Raw genomic sequence first — 18072 nt, 5'->3', positions numbered from 1 at the left:
AATACATATTACAGTATTAAAGATGTCTTTTGAAATAACGATAATACAATAACAATGGAAATCGTCCTACTACAATTTATTCAAAAAATAGTAATAAAATTGTTTCTGCTGTTGCTTTTGAAGTTTTTTGTATTATTTACAAAGTACATGCGAATTAATTAAAAAATATAGCATTTATTGGCAAACTTATATGACTAAATTATTATATGATGCATCGATAATGGATAAATCTTAATGATTTTACTCAAAAATCCTATACAGTACAAACGTTTTATATTACACCCCAGTCGCACTCAAATTAAATAAGAAATATATTTCATATTATAATTACAAAAATATTACAAATATTACAAATGTTATAGATATTTAATAATAATATAATAATAATAATATAAAATAGGTATAATAATAATATAAAATAATATAAATACCAAGTATAGTTTTATCCAAGAATCTAATTCCACTCTAATGTTGATCTTTCACATTATTCATCGACCACGCCCTTTGGAATTCTCGATATCTACGAGTACACGATTCTTTTGGCTGTGAAGTGGCCACGCAACATTTGACTCTTTCTCCTCGAGAGGAAAGTTACCCATCATTTGGCTCAATGGGGCCGTTCAATACGTGAGATTTTCCCACTCTGACTAATTCTCAGTATACTCACTTCGAGCAGCGAAATATTATCCGTGAGCAAACTTCATTCGCATTCACGACGTTTGACCGGAATTACGGCGGCGGAACTCTCCATTCTGACTAGTTTTTCCCTCGTCAGAGATTCTCCTATAGTCTGCGTCGACGTTTTATTACAGTGACGTGGGAAACGTCGGATTTTTCTTTCGATCCCCAGTAACAAAACCGAAAATCCTCCCTCTTGCTCTATTGAGAGTTTAATCTTCTCTTAATCATGTTCTCTTAATCATGAGCAGAGAGAATGTGTTGTTAGAAAAAATTTAACGGGAATTTTCGAAGACGTTGAGAAAATTACCTAAAGTTAATACAATTTTTCGAAGATACCGATGATACTCCAATTCTTATTCATATTGCCAATTATTTGACAAGAACCTCAATTATCATGTCACGTTCTTAAGCATCAGTAAGCGATAAACAACAATTCTAAACTGAGTAATAATCTTACTCGTAAGATCATAAATCGTAGAAAATGGAGATTTAACGACTCGCAATTGCAGGAGCGAGAATCCAGTTCGTCTGGGTGAATGGGTGGAGGTGCGAGTGTCAAGAACCGGACGTTTGGCTTCGCTCGAAGTCGAGGACGACCCTCCGCAGGAAATCCTGGCGCCAGGAGCTTTCACGCAACTGTCGTTGCCACTAAATCTTTACTTGGGCGGCGCGCCATCCACTGACATGTACTCACCGAAGATGAAAACGACTGCCAGCTTCGTGGGATGCATTCAAACGGTCATCTTGAATCGTCGCGAGGTAAGAAACTTTGCTCGTATGCAAAAAGAGGAGATTAACTGTGATTTGGAAAATTTCATTTTCACGGAAAATTTATCGAACTGTTTAAAGATTTAACTCGAACTCTATAAATGTGATTAGCGACATATTCACTGTTCGACTCATGTCCAATTTTCGAACCTTCGATAGGCAATTTTTGCAGACTTTCGTGAGTTAGACACGAATCTGCAAACCGTTTCTCCCCCTAGAAGCCACATTTTCGAAAAATCAAATTTGGAAAAGAAATTGCAAGTTTTCAACTTTGACTATGCTTTATGCTTCTACGGTAGCGCTGTGAAAAATAAATTTCGAAGGAATCAATTTTGGAAAAAGCTGTAACTTTTCAATCTTGGAGATTTTTTTTTATTTTAATATTTATTAAAATTACAATAAATTCTCGCGTTGAGAATATCTTGGAGATGTTTTGCGCCTTTATAGTAACAATTATCGAATTGCTGTTGGAACGAAAAAATTCTACTGACTCTCCCGAGTAAAATGATATTCATCGTTGTTGCATTAGAAATGTTTAAATGTGTTTAAATAATGATCAAGGTGAAAAGAACACGCAAAACGTAACATTTTTTGTTTACATTTTTCAATTTATTTGAAAAACTAAAGGTTTAAGAGAAAATGACATAATACACAAGTAGAGCAGAAATTCCTGCTAAGGGAAGTATCAAGAGAAACTAGAGAATCGTGTTCTGTTTCTGATATAAAAGCGAAATATTTTAACAAAACACGAGGCAGCGGCAGTGATAGTCAATTTGGCAATTGCCTTGGCATTGAGTAGAATTGCCGCTTTCGATTTGTTTAGCTCTCGAAAGTCTACAAGAGTCACCTATCAAAGGCTGCAAAATCGGGGAAACAAGTTAAAATTCATTGAACAGTGATTGTTATTAAACCTAGAATATTAGAAAATATAAAATATCAATTTCATGATATTTCATGATATCGTTATAATATATAAGCGTATTGCTTGTACGTACACGATGAAACGTTAATATACAAGTATATAGCGTGTTTGTACATGATGAAACGTTAATATACAGGTGTATGGCGCGTTTACACATAGGTTTTATGGGTTTTTGCAGACTTTTGAAAGATATTTTACTACAAAAACTAAACTCAGCGAATAAATATTCAATTTATTGAATTCAGTCGAGAGTATGCAAAATATATATTATATTCATAAAAGTGAATAAAAGTTAGTAATAAAATAGTATATAGGTGTAGTATCGGGAATATATATATAATTATTCTCGATTATTATTGATGATGATGATTTATTTACAATAAATGGATTGTACAGATGTTGATTAAATAGAAGAACGATGGTTGTTTAACGTGAACTAATCACAATAACGTGCTATAATCTAGACAACTCAATAGTTAATTCGCAACTCTTGTTACAACGGATTCAACGCTCTCTCTCTCTTTCTCTCTCTCTCACGCGGACCACACTCTCACGACAACGCTGGCAACACTATCTCGACAACGCAACTTCTCGACTCACACTCTCTGGCTTCTCCACTGACACTGACTGTTCTAGCATCCCTTTGTCATTTCTTAGGCCCACCACGCACGTGTTCCGCAAACACTCATGGCCAGGGTCACGTAGGCCTTTTCTACGAAACTATTCAATTGAAGGACCAATTGATGGACCCGACGACGCCTCGGCTCTCGCGACATTGTTTATGGTTTACCCGATATCTTTTAGGTTTTTTGTCCACGATACTACATAGGTATAGAATAATATTGATGTACTATTGAACCTGATCAATAAACCAATTTTTTAATTGATATACTTAATACATTATATCTAATTCAGGAAATCAATATGATACGCAAACGTCGTTCATTCATTCCTGTTTCCTATCTGGTAATAAATTCACTATCGCTTCCCTTCACATTTCATGTCTCTATTTTTAATGACACACCTTTTTAATGACATTCTCGTTTTTACAACAGCTCGTAAAACACCTCATGTAAAATACTCCAAAATATAAAATATGGTAGAAATAAAAAGGAAGGGGAAAAGAAAGAAGGAAAGAATTTTATGGTACGCGGAATATAATAGAACATTAATTCTAAAAATGACAATTTTAGATAAAAAAAAAATATACAAGAAATAGAAAAGAAAGCAAAGAGAAACGAGAATATGAAAGAAAATACAGTTAACGAGGATGCAGATATTTATTAAAGTCCCTAACGATTTCATTCATAGAGAATTATTATTAACGACCAGGTATAGATATTAGTACGGCGTTAAACTATATGAATGCACGCATTGTATGTTTTCGTTCTTTCCCTCGGCGACTTTAGGAGAATTAAATCCAACCTGGTGCAGTTTGCTCTTTTATTACATTCGTCTACTCGCGTTTACCTTAATCACGAAAGGATTATCGTCTACTTATAAATTCACGGATATAGCTGCCACAACGTTGAATCAAACACGAAACTGCAACTACTTCCTTCAGAACTTTATGTCTAAATGAAATGAAATCACGATCATCGTTTTTGTACGGATAATTATCGATAATTAGCGGTCTGTTAAATGGAACCACTAGAGTATATTATTATTCGGTTGAAGTATCCTTAAGTGGTTATACAATCGGCATAACTAAGAAATATAATTGAATACTGTCAAAGCTGCTTATTGTTGAACAAGTAGTACGGTCAGTTGTATCGGACAAGTAGAGAAACTGGGATTTGGCCAGACCTGCCAGAGATCCAGGACAATGCTGATTCAGCGACGAAGTAGCATGGTCTAACTGATTAGATAAGTAGCAAAAGCTAGAAATTCTCATAGTGCAAGCCAGAAATTGTCGGGAAAGTAGAATAAATGGAGTATAGGTCTGTCTATACAACCAACGCGATTCTTATTTATAGATAGAATTTGTTAATTCCTTGAAACTAAAAAGTTAATAAGCAGGACGCTATAAAATATTTGTACCTTTCAAAGTGATTTTTGCATTGAATAATAAAAATATTCTAAGGTAAAATTAGCTTAACCTGAAAAACTAAGAGCAGTTCTAAATAGATCGTTGTAATTTCATTACCCGATCTAGACTGATTTAACTCGTTTGTAAAAAATATTTTAGCTAATACCTGTCGGTTATTTGTCAATGGTAATCTTTAAATCGAAATATTTTTTATTCAAACGGATAGAATAAAATGAGACAAAATACACTGGTGTATAATATAAAAAGTTAAATATTTGGTTTAAATATATCAATACACCTTTAAGCAATTTTATAGCAAACTTTTAAATCTCCCTAATTTTCTAAAGATATACCGATTATACTTCAAATAAGACAAAATACTTCTAGAATTACAATCAATGTGAATTTACAATTTTCATTCGTCTTCCTCTCTCCATGTAGAAAACGAACGATAAGTTAACATTAAATTTCAATCAGCCACAAATAAATCTGTAAACATGCAACATTATATTACGGAACTTGTCAGATCGATCTAAGACAGTCTCGTCTTTCCTTTGAATAGTATAAGTCAATAATTCCGCAAACAATGTGGCCTGACAACGGTTTATTCGCGTTCAGACGATCATTTATCGCAACAAGGTGCCGCGGATGTGTTAATCGTTATTAACAAAGCGATTACGGTGCATAGATTGGAATTCTCGCCGAGGCACTGGGCGGAGTGAACGTCGGGAATTGTGGACACGCGTGCGAGGCGAGGCCCTGCGGAGATGCAGAGTGTCGTCCGCTCCGGGACCGATTCACGTGTCGTTGTCGACCTGGCATGCCGCATCCGTGTCCTGCACCGGACGACAACACGATTCTGGACAGCTCTCTGGTGAAACCGAATAGTGGGACGCGATACGAGAGATCCGTGCCTAGTTTCTCCGGTAGCGAGAGCTACCTTCATTACAATGACGCTGACACGATGAAAAGGTATGGAAATTTAAAAGTTACGAAACTAAACCTTAACCATTTCCCTTGCGATCTTTCTCGCTATCATTTATATCTGTATTGCGCCACGATATATCGAAATATACACATAATACTACACCATAATGTTTCATTCTCGTAAAATATTACGTAATATTTTAATAAATTACGTATATAATATTAAAATAATACCATGATGATTTTTTCATGATGTTATCTATATCATCTAAACCATTGAAAATTTTTTAGTCCACAAAATTGATCTCATTTTAAATGGTTCTAAGATATTTAGTAACATAGGTCACCAATAACCACCAGTCGCGTTTAACGTGTTAAGAAGCTTCCTAACTCAATGTGACCTCCATTTTGATCTCTCTTGCTCAATCCTCAAAGCAGCTGCCGTGCAATCTCATGATAGACGATCGCTTTTACCGTTTAAAGAAAAAAAACACACCTCTATCCTTCTTAATCGAAGAAATCCGTTTGTCGCAGGATAATAAGCTACAGGGTGGACATTAATATGAGATTCAGAGCGAGTAGCAGTAGTGGGTTGTTGCTATGGAGCGGGCGCCAAGCAGATCCGCAAGAACAAAGGGACGAGAACGACGATTTTCTTGCTCTCGGCTTGGATCATGGTTATCTGTCTTTAGCCTATAATCTTGGCTCCGGTGAGGCTGTTCTACGATACAACTTAACGAGACTGGACGATGATCTATGGCACCGGGTCCGGGCAGTTAGGTAACGCTGTTAGAAAGTTCCTTTTCCCTGGTCGTTAACCATGTATCAACGGAGTTTTTAATACGACGGAAACTTCCTAATCGAGTTTCAATGTTCTGAAATTGACTGATGTTTCTTCAGGAACGAACAGTGGGCGTCGCTGGTCGTCGATAGCGGAACCGGAGTATCCGCGTCATCGCCTGGACAGCTCAGACAGCTGAACACTGACACGGGTCTTTACGTCGGTAAGTCAAGTATTTCGATGGAAATAAATTGTGACTTAGTGCCTCTACTACATAAGTTTAAAATTATATTCTCATGAATATGTTGACTAAAGGGATACAGTTTAGACAGAGATTTATTTTATCCATTAAATATTACAAAGAATATTATATGTATATTTTGGATGTTGTGTATGTTTTAAACGTGTTAGTTCGATAAGATGACTTAATAAATTTGAACAATGAAACAATTCTTTCGATTAATTTAGAACCGATAACTTTTTTGAATTTTAAATTTCTACGTTTTGAAAATTTGAATAAACGACAAATTTTGCAAAAGATATATCGTATTTTTGTAAACAATTAAAGTGACGAAGATTCTTTTCAGGCTTTTATTCCTTTTTAAATAATTCTTAAGAACTAAATCCACTTTTATTGCAGTTGTCTCGATTCAAAGTATGTAACGATCTCATTTAAAAGGTTAAGAGGTTTCTCGTGTTGTGAAACGCTTTGCGATTGCAAAACAGCGGAATATCGTAGAGGAAAGTTAGAGGAGAAGCATTTTGTGGTTCGGACTCATATTTCCGTGTGAAAATCATAAGCATCGAAGATTAACTACTCAAAAGTTCCAGTAGAAGCGACTTATACATTCGAGTTTAGCTGTCTTTGAGTTATTACAGAAATTACCAAGTGGGTCATCCTCGGGAGCGCGTTATGTATTCTCGGTAACTTCCGCTAAGCTGTTGAACTCGTAAAGAAACAGCTTGATACATTGCTCCACTCTCTGAAAATTTATGGGAGCGCATCTTAATTCGTCGAATGTACCGTGTTTACCATGTTTCATCGCATTAACAACGGAGCATGGAAACTTCGTGTCAAAACTTGAAAAATTCATAGCTCGTGTGTATCATAAAACTTGACTTTCACAAACCTTTAACATCCAATTATTGCACTATTTTATTGGCGCTTTACTTTTTACTTATATTTACTTTTATATTTACTTTTACTTTTTATTAGTTGTAAAACTTATTTTAATTAATTACAAAAGAAAAGAGAATTCGAAGAGAGGATGACAAAATCATGTCTTTCTTTCGATTAGAGAAATTTATTACATAAAATAAACCATTTATTTCGATTAATTTAAAATTAATTAGTATATAACGTAAATGTAATGAAATAAAGTAATATAATTTTTTGTGGACTACTTCTTCCAGTTAATTTGTCATTGGTAATAAAGTTACTTGACTTTCTTATGCGCTAATGTTACTGAAAATACAATATGATAAAAATATAAAAACTGCGAATGTTTGATAGGTGGCGCACCGGATATCGTGAGGACAACGGGAGGAAAATACACGAAGGGTATTGTTGGTTGCATCAGCGACCTGGTCCTCGACTCAGACTTCTCCGTAGCGCTATCGTCGCCAGGACAAGCCACCAACACACACTCGTGTATCCCCTGAAAGATATCCATGCCGTCCGACGTTAGATGGTTAGGTCCGCGTGGACCAACGCTTAGAATATGAAAATGCGATGAATAACGCTGGCCAAGCCAGAGATCGACGTCGTTGCAACAGCGTTTAAGGTGAATCGCGGCCGCCTTGAGACGCCTTGAACGCTGAACCACGTTTCGACGTGGAAAACGATTTATACACACCGATCACACGGTTCATCATTTTTGTACAGACTCATCAACGACGAAATTCTCCCGAAGAGAATAATAAGGTAACAGAAAAGAAAAAGAAAAAGAAAAAAAAGAGAAGGCTAACTAAAAATAAAATACACATGAAAAGAGGAAGAAAATAAAATAGAAAAAGAAAGAAAAAGACTACGTCGTGTGAGACCGTCGAAAAAATAGACAGCTTACTGTAAATATTAATGAAAGATATTTGGAAATCTGTCAGTCGCCTCAAGATATATTTCCGTTCGGTGACAACTTCCTGTCTGCACACATCTTCGTGTCTCGTGGGTTACTCGATCTCAAGACGATATCGAAACCTCCGATATTCGATGATAAGGAAAAAAATAAATAAAAAAACTCTAACTTGTCCTACCTTTAGTATAGTGTTGCGTTTGAATGCGTTGCGTTGCACGCGCGAACTACACGGATCCAAAACGCGAGTCGAACGATGTTAAAGAACATTGTCGAATCTCCCCGATATGAGTTCCTGCGAATCGTCGTTCCTATCGCGCGTTTGGACGGAAGTTGTTACGTAAGGAATGTGCGTCTAGTCACAACTACGATTGTCTCCGGCCGGATTAAGAACTTGATAGAGCGCGTCACGAAGACGGCTTTATGGCCTAATAAGATTAAAGTACGTAGAAAAAGATGAGAAAGAGAAAAACAAGAAGCATAACCCCTTCGCGTCAATTTTTATTAAGCTCTCCGACCGGATGTCACGTGAAATCTTTTAATTGCGAGGCATTGTCAGTTTCAATTAATCAAGTAATCGAACACCTCGAGGCACCTTAAATACGTCCAACCAGTTCACGCCACACCTCTTAGATCATCGTCTAAGATTTCTCACGATATCTTTTCTTTGGTGACCGCACGACACGCGACAACCGATATGTAGCGATCATTTTGTTTCTCGTTCGAGCGAGCACGCCTCGAACACTCGATAGGGAGGATTAGATTCAGAACAGAACGTTAAATCAATTACGAAAGGTACAAGAAGGACCAAAAGCAATTAACACCTTTAACAACGATGCAAAAGCAAATAGAATTTCTGGGGAAAATCGAACGTTGTACATGGAGAAATTATTTTTCCTCTTAAAAATGAAAATATGATACTTCCATTGTTCAGGCTTCGTTAATTTACTCGAAATTAATAAGATCTTACATATTTAAGATGAATATTTTAAATTTGAAATTCTATCGATGGATGGAATATTAATCCATTCGAAATATTTCTTTGAAAAATAAATATGACAGCGGAATCGCAATTTTGGAACGTACAAATATTTTCCCTATGTATAACCGGCAATTTTTCAAAGTTCTCGTTGCTTTTGCGTCCGCTCGACATGCACGCGAGATGAAGAGGATCGGCATCGTGCGTGCAGAGGATCTGCGCGTCCGTGTTTTACAAGAACCACTAATGCTTCGTAAGGTACTTCCGTAGCTGGCAGTGTACGCTCCTCGACGTTTCCACTTAAGAAGCACCGAGCTGCACGTTCTACCGGTTAAATATCTGTATAAAAAAAGTAGCGACTTAATTACGAAGATGTCCCCGCATATTTTCTTAATTCAATAAGACTTTTCCAAGCGACCCTGAACGAACGGATCTGATATACATGTTAACCCCTTCGACGTGGTAAATTGAAAGGAAACAATAGAGTTAAAATGATAAAAGAAATAAGCCGAAAGTATTCCGAGGACTACGATATGGGTAGAACCATAAACAATTCAAAAAAGAATAACTTCACGAATGGAATAGAAATTGGAATAAATGCGTATCGAAAGAGACGAGCACTTTCCGGCACTAAACCTCAGGAAAAAAAGTTGTTTCATCGATAGTTACGTAACTTTACAGATTATACGAAACAAAGTTCTAAAGCCTGGTTTGGCATTCCTATCAACCGATTCAATGTTCCGTTATACTACATAGTAGTTCCAAAAAGGCAGTAAAACTTTATTGCAACTTCGTTTTACGCGAATTCGTGCAAATCGATTTGACAGACTGTGTAACAGTTCGCAAAACTATACTTTATCTTCGTGAACACGTAATAACGTTTCACTTAGAGGTCTACCTGTACGTATATCGACAAAATGATTTCTAGCTATACTTTGAAAATATCGATAAATGAGTAAAAATGTCGAATGGGTTAAAAGAAAGGAACCGGTCGGAATCTATCGGTCAGGTCAATACGTATACATGTCATATCTTAACGAGAACGCGGGTACGGAAGAAGAATAATAATGAACAACGGTTAGGGGGATAGATGGATATATACACTTTGATTTCTCCGTTTTGCACGGGAATGATTTGAAAACTTCGAACGATCGAACTCGTACACATCATGTAAAAGCAATCGGCTGTAGTCAATTTTGTACGAATGTTATTTTCTTGAAATTATATAAATGAAGAAGTGGAATAGGGAAAAAAGAATATCAAAGATGAATGGTAGTTACGTAGGCAAGTATAATACTATAATAATAAACGATTATTCGCGAGTGAAGTCTAGCGATGTGAAGTCACGCACGAGATGAAAATATTTTAAAACTCCGATCTTTCGGAGACATACTTTTACTTCATTTCCTTTCTACGCCCTTTCTTGCCTCCTTCTTTCCTTCCTTCCTTCCCTCCTCCTTTATTCCCTTCCACCCTATCATTTCTCAGCACAATTTTTAACAAGGTCAATGTGTGTGTGTGTATCAATCTCTGAACGATTCTCCAAGCTTCGTAATATGCTTGTATAAACTTTGTTCGTGGAGATAGTTTCGCTGGAATAGCGAAGCATTTTTGTACAAAAATCTCGCGACACTGAATAAGCTTCTTTTTCATCGCGCGTAGAAAAATTTCACTTGTTCCACGCGTTTCATTTGTATATCGTGCGTTTCAATTTTCTCCTGTATTCGCGCTTGAAACAAGGTTCCTGGACAATTTTTCGCTATTAGCGTGTAGCCGTGCATATCTTTTATTTATCGACGATCATCATCATCATTTTAGATCTTCTCATTCGCGAGCATCGTGCGCGTCAAACATTGATTTTTGTTAGTATAATTAAATGATTAAGGGAATCGCTTAGTTCGTCGAATAAATCTCTCGGAACATTTTACTTATATCGATTAAATAAATTGTGGCACATTAAACGTTTCTATTTCTTGTACGTTGGGTGGATATATCAAATTGTTTCATGACGTTTGATATCCCAAACTCGTGTCTAACGAACGAAACTTTCAGTGAATATATCGCATTTACCACTTACCTTTAAAATAGAATCTGTTTAATCTTAAATTAAATTGTTCCGATTTTTGTGAAACAATCTGATGACTAGAAACAGAAAAGTTTATGTGAATGGTGTTTTCTCCGAAATATTTATATATTCAACGTTAGTAAATTTCTTAAATGACTTTACCGAAATTATGAATCATTGTCTTTCGATCCTATGAATTCTTCGATTCTCGTTAATCCTTCTGAAGAATCAAAGAAGAAGTAAACATGCTTTCTTATGATATTCACTGCTTCTCCTTCATACAACATCTACCCCACGTTTAATTTATCGAAGAAATGCATAAACTGATCGTAAGAATTTATTACGTAAACTTTAGGTACTTTTTATTTAAGATCGGACATGAAAATCGTTCATTTTTATCTTCGATTAGAAGCATTTCGGAAGAAATCGTGTATATTTGTTTCTATGGTAGAATACGCATACGTTGTGAAACGACCAGACGATGGTTGTATAAGTCAACAGGTCGTACAAAATGCCTGATAAATTCAATGAGGATTAGTATCCGAATAAGGCTGAAGCGAAATCGTACTTACATCGTGTACTGAATTTGAATGTAAGGAAAATTAGAAAATCGCTGGATATCACACCTCAGACAAAGCGAGAAGAGAAAGGACGCTATTATTAAAAACAAACAAAAAAATATCATACATATTAATATATAATAGATATTATATTATTACTAAATATTATATTAATATATGATGCTATATATTAAATATTTCTATTATGTCCGTCTGCAAAGTCTATTAGAAGAGTCTATCCTGTCAACCTATTCTTGCGACCCATGTGGATCTCCTCAAATATATATGTATATACATATATGTAAGTGTGTGTATGCATGTATGTATGCATATAGAATGGTCGAAAATGAATTTTTCATATTTCGATGCTGCAAAAAAAAAAGAAACAAAACGATATAAAAGAAAGACAAAAAAGAAAAAGAAGAAAAAAACGAGCACACATCACAAACGAGAAGTTTGATATCGAAAATTAAAAAAAAAACGAAACAATTCTCTCGCTCTCTCACTTTGGATAAAATTACTATTCGTGTAGATCAAGTTCAGTGATGATAAATGGTGCGAAGGAGCTTATCGAATCTGAAGGTATCACGCAATTATGCACAGAGGAACACTTCATTAGAATCGTGCTATCGTAACTCTTGTATACTTAAGTTTATTACGACCTTTTTCCATCGTTGTATTTTCTCAAGAAAAAATTGTTGCTTTATCTTATTACTGAATCGTACAAATTATCGCCAAAACATATCTTTTATGGTTAACTTATAATGATTCATATTGTTTAAATTTGTCTACTAAAAAACAGACGAATTTCCTCTAAAATAGATTTTGTCATAAAAAGCTAAGTTATTGCCTTTATTATGAAAACATTTCTTTTTCTTTGGTATAAAAATAATATTTTTTTATCAAGATAAGATATAAATAAAAATGCGATAGTTTTATCAAAAATTTGCAAATTATCGCTTAACTTGTCAACTTAAATTATCGGACCGTCTTCTATACAATTAACATTTTCTTAAATAATAATCAAACAATATGAAACACACGATTCTAAGTTGATTTACTTATTACATCTAGTGCAGCGCGATGCAATAATTTAACGAATTGTGTATGTATATGTTGGAACACGCAGTGGTATAAATTCATATGAGCAAATGTGTGTGTCTCAGCCCATGTTGTCGAAGCATCAATAAAAAAGAGATTTTATAAATCAGAGATTTATTTCCCTCTTAAAATCCTTCTCTTTTCCTTAAAATATAAAATGTCAAACGTAATTATTTAAATATTTGGTTGATTTTATACTGATCTCTTTCTTCTTAAATGTTAACAATTAATAAAGTACATAATTATGAATTTTTTACTTATATGTGCAACATGTATTTAAAATTCTTTTTAATTAATGTTAAATTTAGCGCCTTCCTTAATTCACACTGCGCAGAATCTAAGCGCGCTAAAATAGCCGCGAATTCAATTTCAAAGATTATGAATTTTGGAATTATCTATAAACGTTCTTATCTAAATTGTTCTGACAATATATGATATGTATTATTATACATTCTACTGCGCTGTAATTGTTTCACTATTATTTATACACTTGTTTAGTACCTCTTACTATGACCGCATAACTAACATCTTATAAATCGCGCAAACTCTGTAAAGAGTTGACCAAGTTATATTTACAATCATCCATAGATTATATTTACATCGAGACGAGAATCCTATCAATTACGTATCGGACTTACTTTGACCATGACTTATATCTAAAATAGTAATGCTCGTACGTATCTAAAATATATACTATGGCATACATAAAGAAATCAGTGCTACCAAGTTAAAAAGAAGACAATCTCTATACTCATCAATTTAAAATAATATTCATTATTGCCAAGATACAGGACACTAAATAATCGTTATATTTGCTACTATAGTTTTATGTCGAACAAATTAGTGACATTTTATATACTTTTAAACATTACAACTACGAAATTATAGTTACTATACCAATCATTGTGTAAATAATAGAAGCAGATTCTTAAATATATAAGATAGATTCTTAAATATGTCAAGATCATAACTGATAAGAATACTATAGAACTACTATACTCAGGGTATAGGAGATCAACGTACTATACTAAAATGCTCGACAAACGGAGTCACTTTTTCTATGCCTATTTTATATATACCACCTAATTCACATGACACATCTGTGTTCAAGGAAAAAGAGCAAAGATGAGGGGACTGTTTCCGCCCCTACAGTTTTCCTGCCACAAAAATTTATATATTACTCACTAGAAAAATTAAATCTTCTGCTTATCGTCATGAGATAGTTACGTCGTAGTACTCTTTAACAAGTCCTGTATATAATAATTCCTAGAAGTGATTGTATATTTATGTACACTTTTTGTACAACTCTTTTTAATAACGAATTACAATTTGAAAGGAAATTAACGTGATCTTCAGTGATTGATACTCATGGTATGTATTTATTTTTTATACATCATCGAATTATCGTTGAATTATATACTGTCAACATTGTTTTCACAAATTAATAAGCATCTCGTGATACGACACATGCTTCCAATTAACATAATTAACGATTAAACATTGTACTACTTGTTGAAAACACCTGTAAACTTTCTTTTGTGTACTGGAATGAACAATAGAAATTGCGCTTATATCTGTGGCATATTCTACTTAAACAGTATATTTAAATGAATGCGTGTATTTAAATGAAAAATGAGTTATACATATAAAAAGTGTAATTGTCCTAAAAATGTATTCCTTTAATTTATATAATACGTAATTCATGTTATCATCATGTATCTGATACAAGGACAAAAATATCAAAAAATACTTTAGTCACTGTATTTTAACTTTGCAAAAACTTTAAAAATTTAGGAAATGTATTAATGAACAAAAATTTCTATGTTTTTCTTTTATGTTTTTTTACGATAGTATATAAATTTCTTACATAATTTCGTGTAGCATTAGGTTTTAAATAAAGAATAATGCATGTGATTATGTTTTATATCTGTGTTTCATATATCTTGGGCTTATATGTTCTAGGCTTTACGTATAATGTCAGCGATAGTGCCAAGCACACATAATGTAATTGATTCTAATCAAAGTTATGACCATGCAACAGAGAGACAGAAACTATTGGAAAATTTATTAGCTGCTGCAAAAAAGTGTCATGTTAGATTTGGTGGGCGTACTGAATTAGCAACTGAATCCGATATATGTGTTACACAGCTATGTCACATATTTGAATCAATTTTTAGTCATGGATTACGTACAAAATGCATTGAAAAAATTAATTCAGCTTTAAGGTAATAAACTAAATAATACTTGCATATATAAATTAAAATGCCATTTATTTCATCAGTATTTCTTATAAGATATATATTATGGAAACTTCTACAAAAACAATGACATTTGTTTACCTTGTCTGTTTAAGATAAGATTGATATATATTGATATTATGCATATAGTCATCTACTTTCCCTTTTTTGTACTTCTTATCATCTCAAATATGACTACACGGATGTATGTTTATAAGATAATGCTATGTGATGAGTAATAACTAAAGATATATTCTATTACATTAATTTATGTTATTTATATCTTTATAGGCATGTCTCAGACATAGTATCTGGTGGTAATACAAAATCATGTAGTACATCAGATATGGCTTTTTGGCCATGTATAAAGGAACAATTAACATGGCATGAACAAGAACGTTTTAGTGTATTAAAAAAAGTTCACACTGATTATGGTAGGGGTAGAGCATGGCTCAGAGCTGTTTTAAATGAACGTTCTTTAGAGCGTCATTTACATGCTATACTTGACCCCACGATACTATCTTCGTTTTATGAAGACTGGGCATTTTTACTTGACCAGGAACGAAGTGCTATATTACCAGATGTAGCAGCAGGTATAATAACATTCATTCAATTTTGTATCATGTCAACTTATTTATATAAGATAATTAAATATCATTTTAACTATTAGGACTTGGTAGTATCTTATTTGCAATTAGGATAGATAATGAAGAATTAGATAATAATTCAAAAAGCAAAGAAATGGAAAAACAAAAGATTTCATTATCTGAACCCATTATATCATCTACTATACCAGGTAATTGCTTTTCATTTCAAGTGCATAAGATTACATATAATTTTATACGAATATAATTAATATCGCGATTAGGACCTACTTCAAAACAGAGACAAAGGAAAAAAGTGCCAACCCATATAATTTCTTTCGATAACGAAAATGATGAACAAGAAAATACAGAAGCTTCCATTTCAGTTAGTGCACCTCCAACTTGTCTCAATTCTCCTACAGTAACATCAACAAAAGCTTCTACATCACCTAGTTCGACAATTTCACAATCTCAACCAGAAACACATAATGTTACTACAATAGTCAATAAAGGAATTTCTGACTGGGAAAACAGGTAAATGCATCTGCTATTTCACATTTTAATATTGACATATTAAATAATAAAATTTTTGAATATTTTTAGTGAAACCTTTGAAGAAGAAAAAGTATTAACACCAGTTACAAATTCCGGAAGTATGGGTGGGCTAGTTCCTGTATCTCCTTTAGATCAAACGTTAGATGACATGTTGATAGCATTACCAAGCTACTTAGACGTATGTATAAAATGCATCTCTTCCATATTTTTATATCTTTTAATTTAATGTTTTTCATCCATTTTATATTTTCTTGTTATTTAGGATTCATCTGAAGTAGCAGAACCTGCAGTAGAAGCTACGGAACCATTTGCAGATTTAGATATTCATACAGATGCTGATAGTGCAGATATTGAAGTATTACGAGTAAGACTATTAGCTATGACTGAAATGTTAGAGCAAGCTAAAGAAGACGCTATGACTAGTAGATTACAGCTTGCTCGTTTACAAAGACAACATCAAAATTATCTTGAAAGACACGAATTACAAATACAAGCATTAAATAGGTAAAATTCGCAATATAATACACCTTATCTTATAAGGCATAGAAATAACTTATACTTTAATATAATTATGATTTAATAGAGAAAATGAATTATTAAGACAACAATTACGTAAATATGTAACGGCAGTACAAATGTTGAGAAGAGATTCGGATTCTACTACAGTTTCTGAAGAAGATCCATCATTAGATTATCATTATGAAGCTCAACAATATGAAGAAAAATTAATTCAAGTTGCAGATATGCATGCGGAATTAATGGAATTTAATGCTAGATTAACTTTACAATTAAATGACAGGTAAAATTATTACATATCTATATTTAACAGTAACAATACCTATATTTTATATCAATGTTCGGGAAATTTCCAGGGAGAGATTAGTTAAGTTGTTACAAGCTGAATTAGAGTGCCTTCGTGGCCCTATAAATGAAGACGACTCACCATTAGAACCACCATGTCTCATACATATATGGATTCCATCTGCGTTCCTTACTGGACAGTCTTCTGATATACATCATGTTTATCAGGTATGTAAAATAGATATAAATTACAATAAAATTATTGTTAAATATATCTAAGTTTATTAATTATTACAGATATACGTACGTATTAGGGATACCGAATGGAATATATATAGACGATATGCGCAATTTCATGCACTTTATAGAGAATTAAAAAAACATGATGCAATTGTTACTACTTTTGAATTCCCGCCAAAGAAGACAATAGGAAATAAGGTACATTACAGAAGTATACTAAAGAATATACTATAGAAAATATCTTACGAAAGAATAGTATACAATATTACAGGAAATATCCGAAGTTCATTTTTATTCATTTTTATCTAGGATGCTAAATTTGTAGAAGAACGACGACAAAAATTGCAACAATGGTTAAGACGAATTGTTGGAAGATTGGCGCAATGCTCTCCAGCATTTGCTTCTAGACCAAGTAGACAAACGCTTATATCCCTAATGCCTTTCTTTGGGTAATTTATCTCACAATACTAATTTAATATTAATATAATATAATAGACAAGCGATTCTAAAATTTCAAAAATCTATAAAAAAGTATTTTCAATATCCTGATCTTATTAAATATTACCTTTTTTAGTGATAACCCTAATACTGAGGATTCGAGGAAAAATAACTCTACAAGAAACACGTTTTCTTCTTCCCCTCAATACATGGGTTTATAATTATTAACGTTTTTATAGACAATTTGTACATACATGAAGCCTTTTTAATTTAATATATAAAATACTTATGTTGTTCTATATATGTATATATATATGTACAATATATATATA

The 18072-nt window shown here is 33.4% G+C and overlaps 2 protein-coding genes across 6 annotated transcripts in view; both read left to right on the top strand.

Annotated features, from left to right (window-relative positions):
• Nucleotides 1-10114, top strand: part of LOC117236620 (pikachurin-like) — a 278236-nt gene extending 268122 nt beyond the window's left edge. For all 3 annotated transcript variants that reach the window (XM_033499739.1, XM_033499741.1, XM_033499740.1), the window contains exons 11-15: nt 1191-1440; nt 5089-5372; nt 5862-6107; nt 6228-6331; nt 7622-10114. In XM_033499739.1, the coding sequence (XP_033355630.1) occupies nt 1191-1440; nt 5089-5372; nt 5862-6107; nt 6228-6331; nt 7622-7770 (1033 nt within the window). In that variant the 3' untranslated portion in view covers nt 7771-10114. The remainder of the gene's footprint in view (nt 1-1190; nt 1441-5088; nt 5373-5861; nt 6108-6227; nt 6332-7621) is intronic.
• A 3724-nt stretch (nt 10115-13838) lies between these two features.
• On the top strand, nt 13839-18001 carry LOC117236660 (sorting nexin-29). Of its 3 annotated transcripts, none has more exons than XM_033499793.1 (12): nt 13839-14256; nt 14848-15110; nt 15414-15715; nt 15793-15918; nt 16093-16240; nt 16310-16439; nt 16524-16765; nt 16845-17060; nt 17134-17290; nt 17360-17500; nt 17612-17751; nt 17877-18001. In XM_033499793.1, exons 1-12 carry the CDS (start codon nt 14254-14256, stop codon nt 17959-17961), a joined length of 1953 nt encoding a protein of 650 aa, XP_033355684.1. In that variant the 5' UTR covers nt 13839-14253; the 3' UTR covers nt 17962-18001. The 3 variants fall into 3 exon arrangements, with proteins under 3 accessions (XP_033355684.1, XP_033355682.1, XP_033355683.1); XM_033499791.1 differs by having other exon boundaries at nt 13840-14256; nt 15991-16240; XM_033499792.1 differs by lacking the exon at nt 13839-14256 and adding an exon at nt 14386-14539 and having other exon boundaries at nt 15991-16240.
• Nucleotides 18002-18072: the final 71 nt, after the last annotated feature.

This window comes from Bombus vosnesenskii, unplaced genomic scaffold (genome assembly GCF_011952255.1).
Source record: "Bombus vosnesenskii isolate JDL3184/JDL3185 unplaced genomic scaffold, Bvos_JDL3184-5_v1.1 scf7180000013351, whole genome shotgun sequence".
Lineage (NCBI taxonomy): Eukaryota > Metazoa > Arthropoda > Insecta > Hymenoptera > Apidae > Bombus > Bombus vosnesenskii.
This window is presented reverse-complemented; position numbering and strand designations above follow the sequence as displayed.

Excerpts from the sequence above, each read along its gene's own strand:
- LOC117236660 (XM_033499791.1), top strand. Across the intron at positions 16,241-16,309 it reads ATTTCTGACTGGGAAAACAG|TGAAACCTTTGAAGAAGAAA; the intron begins GTAAATGCATCT and ends GAATATTTTTAG. Across the intron at positions 17,501-17,611 it reads AGAAGACAATAGGAAATAAG|GATGCTAAATTTGTAGAAGA; the intron begins GTACATTACAGA and ends ATTTTTATCTAG.